Source organism: Pteropus vampyrus, unplaced genomic scaffold (assembly GCF_000151845.1).
Source record: "Pteropus vampyrus isolate Shadow unplaced genomic scaffold, Pvam_2.0 Scaffold323, whole genome shotgun sequence".
NCBI lineage: Eukaryota > Metazoa > Chordata > Mammalia > Chiroptera > Pteropodidae > Pteropus > Pteropus vampyrus.
This window is the reverse complement of record NW_011889104.1, coordinates 496,997-503,910: the sequence shown is the minus strand read 5'-3', so window position 1 is coordinate 503,910 and position 6,914 is coordinate 496,997. Positions and strand designations below refer to the sequence as shown.

Sequence of the window (6,914 nt, the reverse complement as noted above, 5' to 3'; positions counted from 1 at the left end):
CCGGGGTATGGGCACCCTGCTTAGCCTAGTGACACCTCTGCCATGGGACCAGTCCTTTGGCTGGAAGAACAGGCTGTCCCTGGGGCTTTGTCCCTTGTGCCCGTCGGGGCCTCTGCAGCACCTGGTCCTGGGTGATTGTAAGTGATAAGGAGACGGGGGGCTCTGGCCCTGGGCCCCCAAGCAGCCTACTGTTGTTGTTACCCTGTCAGTGTTTGCTGTGGGAACATCTTACTAAAGAGGATGGCAGGCGTGTAGTTGTGTGTGGTGGGCCTGTACACTCTGGGCTCATCTTGCTTCACCCTGGGCTGTGTGTGGGCTGTTAGATTTGAGGATGGGCATCTTCTTGTGAAGGCCAGCCTGAGGCCCCGCTTTTTGCCTGCCCGATACAGGACTTTGGACTGGGCACTCCTGGTACATAGTCACCATGCTATGCTGGACAGGGCTCCCTGCACATCATCCTTCTTCCCGCCCCAGCATCACCCGCAAAGGAGGAATAGATCATCTCCATTCCTCCTTTGCTGGGTCACCTCACATTCTTGATATAACCCTCACGTGATGATTCCCAGCCTCTCTCACCTTCTGGTGTCCTCTGGTCCTTCTCGGTGGCTGGGACCTGTGCTGGGACACGTGCCCTAAGACTGCTTTCTTTCTCTGCGCAGGTCCTGTTGATACAGGCCTGATGTTGTCCTTTATGTCCTCACCAACTGGGTCCTTGGTGTCCGCGCTCAGAACCTGCTCACAGACATATATACAAGAGTGCTCAGCACAGCACCTCATCCTGGCCACCCAGCTATTGGCAGCCCCGCGGGTCTGGGAAGATGGCTGAGTTACCACTCCTGTGATGATGGACCATGGCGCCATTGTTCTAATGATGTTGAAAAGAATAGTGACACTGGGAAATGCTCCTGGCATAATGTTAATGTTAAAAAGGTTACGGAGTTGTAGGTGTCACCTGAGGTCACTCTATTTGTGCTGTAACAAAATCACCACAGACTGGGGGCTGAAGCCATTTCTCTCATAGTTCAGGTGGCTGGAGGTCAGACCTCCTCACTGTGTCATCGGGATGGAAAGAACGTGCTGGCTCTCTCGTCTCCTCTTATCAGGGCACTGACCCCACCCTGGGGCTCCACCCCATGGCCTGATTACCCCGAAGCCCACACTTCCAGATGTCATTGCACCTGGGTTTAAGTTTCAACCTAGGAGTTTGCGGGGGACACAGACATTTAGTTCGTAACAATTGGGTGAGTGTTCAAGAAGTTTATGAGTGTAGCAGAAAGTTAAGGAAAACGTATCAAAGTGTTCATAGTGAATCTTTTTGCACTCAGGTTACAGGTGTTTTTTTCTGTGTATCGTCTTTTATTTGCAAAATTGTTGTAAATAGCATATTATTAATGGAACAAATCTGGTAGATATATACCGTATTTTAAATTTTGCTTTTTAATTTTCATCTTCACTTGTGGCGTGCCCAGCAGCGTCACTGTGGCACCTATGTCATTTGTGTGACTCGCTGTTAATTGCCACAGCCTTTATGTTAATAAAGATTGCATCCAGGTGAGGTCAGGCTTTTGGCCATCACCAGGACTCAGGTGGACATTAGTCCCTTAATCTTCTCTTTGGGAGTCTGACTTTTATTTAGCAGAGTGGGCATTTTACTGAAGCTTCCCCATCTGACAGGGGTCCCAGGTGGGTTCAGCACCCAGGACTATGGCCACCTTCCTGGCAGGGTCTAGATGGAATCCTGGCATCCCTCCATGCCACTTGGGCAGATGTTAGTCACTGAGCACCTGCGTCCTCATCCATCAAGTGAGGAGGAATGTGCTTACCTCCAAGGGTCATGGAGGCTTCTCACACGAGCTCATGGATAGAAGGCATCCAGTAGGGTCTCACTCACTCATTCCTCCTTGCTCCTCAATGACCTGTCCCAGCCATAGTGGATCAGTGCATGTGACGGTGATGGAATATTCTCTCCTGCTTCCCACAGGAAGAAGCTGTCGTGTCAGGAGTACAGGGGGTTCATCTGGAAACGCTACCACAATTCTAACCTGCAGGTCACAAAACAAGCAAAATAGAAAGGCTTTTCTAGAAACCGGCCTGGCGGGGGCGGGGAGGGGGTCCCAGTCACCCTGCAACTGCCAGTTAGCTGTAGGTCACCCTGAGTAGAACCTCGGCGTCAGCGGGACATTTTGGGTTATGGAGCCATGCCTGGAAACCCACACCCCACCTGATGGTGGTGTTAGAGCACTGGTGAGACACACCACTTGGCCTGGCAGAAACTGGACTCCACTTGAAGCCATGTGTTTGGAGGGGAGGTCTGGAGACGGAAGACACAGTGAACTACGTTTCCCTGCCATCACGGAATGCAGCTGTTTTCACAGTGGAGGCAGAGGCTGCTCAGTGACAACAGTAGAAGCACTCTTTGCGCAAACCAAATAAAGAATTTAAAACAGCTTTTCCCGGAGGGAGTTACACTCTGGCCACTGTGCACTTACATTGTGGTTTTTACTTCTGAGTGAGCGAACCTTTCCTGGGAGCTTGTCACATGCTGAGGAGACTGACTCATGGAGGCCACCTGTCAGTGCCAAACACAGCCCGGCTAGATGAGACTAACTCATCTGTAAGAGGCAGGGTCTTCATGGTTTTAAGTATTTGCTTAGGATGCGTTGGTACCCGGGTCCTGCGGGAAACCCAGGTTTGCTGTTTCCTCCCATCTGCCCAGGCGGATGTGGGTTGATGTTGGTGGAGGGCCATCCCTGAGCAGGCGTTGGGATGCACACCCCCTGCATGTCACTGGGTCCTCATCTCACCTCCTTGTGGGCTCACAGCAGACACGGGCCGATTGGCTGCGTGGGCTGTAGCTGCCAGGCTGGGACTTCGTGTCATTGTTAGAGAGGAGACAGTTGGCATCTGGGTTGGAGTGGGCTTGCCCCTGCCTCGGTGCCCTGTGCAGCCCTGACGGTTCAGCTCGGGCTTTGCTTCCCTTCTTCAGGTGAAATGCATTGGGAGCTAAAATTGACAAAAAAGAGGAATCCGCCACTTTGGTCCAAGAGGGTATGTTTGCTCACTGACGCGATTCTGCACCGTTGTCAACCATTGGGCTGCTCTGGGACCTGTTTGCCCCCTGAATGTGGCGCCGCGATGTCAGCCGTGGGGGGCCTTGGTGAACCCCCGGGACTCTGGGACACGTGCTTGCTCTAGGGGAGAGGCCTGTGTGTCTTATAGACGTGTCCGAAGGGGTTTCTCATGAGCTAAACGTGCCAACCTCGGTTTGTTACGTGAGCTGTTTTCTGCAGAACGAGAGTGCTGGAGGAAGGACCAGAAGCCGCCTTCTCCCATCTGTCTAGTTTTTAGTCCCTTGAGGAATTTCTTAACACCAAGTATATCTCCACATGTGTGCTGCCTCCACTTGCGCCCTCTGTGCACACTTCTTTTGTGTGCACGCCGCCTCTGGGTGTGCCCTGTGTTAAGACATGCACTGTTTGGATCTGTGACTCACACACACCCAGTGTCGATTCTGCCAGGCTCATCTCACCGACCAAAGAGAACGCTTTGGTGCCTCACAGGATCACAGCATTTGCAGGTTTAGCTAGAATTCGGGGCCCTGATGTGGTGTGCGGGTACTTGCAGTCCCTCTGTGGGTTGGCCCGCCTCGGGGAGCTGGGTGGTCCGCAAGGGGAACCTAGCACTTCCCGGATCGCTCTGTTCTCTCCTGGTCTCTCTCGATGGCGTGGAGCAACCATTGGCATGGAAGGTTCCAGCAGGCGGCCAGTGCACTTTTGGTCCTAGTGACCGTCCACCTGGCTGGGGACTAATATCCTGTCCTCACAGAGGAGGTGTGAGCACTGTAGGGGGTCTGGCTCTGTGTTAGAATGGCCCTGCTTTGTCTGTATGCTATGCACAGTGGCCTTTTTAGTCCGTTTTGCCCAGGACAGCTGAGCCAGCAGCCCTGTGTCCCCTGGAGGGCCTCAGGGAGGAGCAGTAATGTGTGACCCTCGAAGCCAGCAGCCAGCCAGCACAGGACTCTGCACATGAGGCTCATGCTGTGCTGATGGTGCTGTAGCTGCCGTTCTTTTCCCATGTAGGGGACCGAGCACAGTCTCTTAGGCGACACTGTGGTTTGCAGCCTGGGCCTAGGGTCTTCCCTCAAAATTGCCACCTGCACGGATGTTAGATGGAGGACTGACCGGTTAGCATGGGCTAGACGGCACTGGGGGAACTGGGCTCAGACCGCTGACCTGGGCGACCTCCCACTGTGCGCCCAGCTGCTGCTGCAGCGCCTTCCTCTTGCTACTTCTTCTTTTGTTGTGTTTCCCAGAAAGGCCTGTGGGCTTGTGTTCTCGTGTCCCTGAGATGTGGGCTACCCGCTCTCAGCGAGAGTGTGCTTGATTGGGATGCACAGGCTCCTTGAGTGTTCTAAGGAGGAGTTGGCCCAACGCGGCAGACATGCTTTTAAGAAGAGTACGTAAACCAGTAAATGTCCAAACGTGATGGTTATACCTTTGTCATTGTATAAAATAGTGTCTGGGATTGAGGTGTAAAGTTTGTTTCTCTTTTATACAGTTAGAGGTCAAAAGAGGCATTTAGTTTTTTTCAGGTCGTCTTAAGTATTTGAGTGGGATGATTTCATGATGTCTCATCCTGCTGGTGTGTTCACCACTCACCGTGTATGTGTGTTAACTTTGTGTATAATATGTTTAAATTATATGAATAAAATTGGTAGATGTTTACAGGTTTTAATTTAAAAACTGCCTAATACATAGCCGGGTCTATTCCTGCCCCAAGCCTCAGTCTTCACTGTCCCTGGGGTGAAATGCAGCACTGTTTAACACCTTAGTGTGAACTTCGGAGTTTTTGTCACCTGTTTCCTGCTGCCAGTGTTGAGTTTCATACAGGAAGCCACACTTGCTCTGGAATCGGGAATTTTCGTATTTGTAGTTTAAATTCTCATTTCCTCTCCAAGATCTGATTTTTGGCTAGGAACAACGTATAGCTACCAAAAGCTAGTAACTTCAGTTTTTTTCACACTTAATATTTAAGAAATGAACTTAAGTGAATTAACATATGTGGTGCATATTTCCTTTTAAAAGATCTGTAAATAGTGTTTGCTTTGTACGGTTTTGCTGGGGTAAATGATGAAATCAGCTGCCTGGATAGGACCCTGCCGGTAGACAGTTATGGGATTTGTGTCTGTCTGAAAGCAGATTCAGGGTTGCTGTTCATTTGACTGTACTTAGTTTGTTTTGTTTTTGTTTCTGTTTTTGTTTTCAATATCATGGCACGGTCACGTCCCCTGGAGGCCTCTGACGGGGGTCTAAAATGGCAGAATAGAGCTGAACTGTCCTGGAGACCCAGGGGGCTGGGTGGTGGACGGAAAGCAAGGACAGGGTCATGTCCTGTGTCCCACTTCACTCCATCCAGGGCAGCATGATTCTGGAGCACGCTGAGGGGACCAGAGTACTGCTAGAGGGTCTTCCATGGCTTCTTGTAAAGGGGATCCGACAGGAGCTAGCTCAGGACCAGGTTTGGGGCACGTGGTGGCAGCCTCACTGATTGACCAGACGGATGACCATTGACAGGGATTATAGACTGTTCTTGTTACTCCAGGGGCCAGAATGAAGATTGGGGTTGGGGGAGCAGGGAGTGTTCTGTCCCCTGCAAGGACTATGTTGCCTTAGGGAAAAATGTGCCCTGCTGCCCCAGGGGCCACAACACATCATCACACAAAGGCTCCTGCTCAGGTCTCCATCTGGCATGAGGTGAGCAGGAGTTAGCCAGATATGTCCTTGGACGTTAGTCCTCGGAGTCTGAGTTTGCCCCCTGGCATGTCACTGGCTTCTAGCAAATATATCACCATGTATGTGGGATGCGCAGGTGAAGTGGCACCCTATAGCGGATGAGCATCTAGGCCGTAATGCCTGGAGGTTCTCAGTTTATTGTGAGAGACAGTGGTGGTGGGAGAGGAGACACACCCTACACGCTCATCCCCAGACTTCTGTCCCACCTTGTGGGCGGTTCCCAGTGGTCAGCCTGGAAATTTATCAGAGTTGCATGTTTTGACTTCTGACTCTTGGCCACATAAGGCGGTATCCAGATGCATCACAAGATCGTAGAAGCCCTGGCTTCGTCCCTTAGCTTTGTGACTGTGGCATTCTGTCCCCGCAGCTGTTGACCGAGCACCATGTGAATTCACGGGGCTGCCTTGGCTGGACACCGTGCACTGGGGGAGATACAGGCACCAGTGCTAATCAGTCTCTCTCTTTCACTTCTAACCACTTTCATTTTCATTCAGGGGCTCAGTGGACTGGATAGAGGATTTACCCCAAAATAAAACGGTGCAAGTGAAAAGTAGGCTGGGTGGGTGGGGTGGGAGTATGGATGGAATGGAGTCTGACTCACTGACATCAGAACCGGCCGAGTTGGGGCTGAGTCTGTGAACTGACCACAGAGAAGCCTCTTGGGATAGCAGTGGCCCTCCGCCCTGTGGTCACTGGGAATCCTGGAGCAGGCGACACAGCCCTATCACACAGGTGGGCTTCCCAGAGGAACCTTGGCAGGCTGGCTGGTTACTTGCAGGCTGTTGATAACTGAGTTGGTAGATGTTTCTGAAGTCGCTCGCCCAGGGAAGTAGACTGTGGGGCGGAACAGGCATCCCAGAATTCACGTTTCCATGGGAACATGGTTACCTGCAGTGACAGTGCTTCCTGTAACATTTTTTGGAGTAGTAATTGGCTTAGCTCTGGCTTCCAAGCCTACAAAGAAATGGTCCTGTGGAAGGTCATTTGTGGCTTTGGTTAAATCAGGCTCTGCTAGGGGCCAAAGGGGGACAGCTCCGAGATGCCAGCCCCACAGCCTTTGCTCAATGCACTTACCTGCTCAAGTGTTTTTTGTTATGTTTAAAATCAAAGCAGTTGTTCCTT

At 51.5% G+C, this 6,914-nt stretch overlaps 1 protein-coding gene across 9 annotated transcripts in view; it reads left to right on the top strand.

Moving 5' to 3' along the window:
• Nucleotides 1-6,914, top strand: part of BCL2L11 (BCL2 like 11) — a 33,141-nt gene that overhangs the window by 12,672 nt on the left and 13,555 nt on the right. For 2 of the 9 annotated variants that reach the window (XM_023521927.1, XM_023521923.1), the window contains one exon: nt 1,982-2,473. The exons of the other annotated variants lie outside the window; for them this stretch is intronic. In XM_023521927.1, coding sequence (XP_023377695.1) covers nt 1,982-2,160 — 179 coding nt within the window. In that variant the 3' untranslated portion in view covers nt 2,161-2,473. Of the gene's footprint in view, nt 1-1,981; nt 2,474-6,914 lie in introns of those variants that run through there. 9 annotated transcript variants of the gene reach the window in all.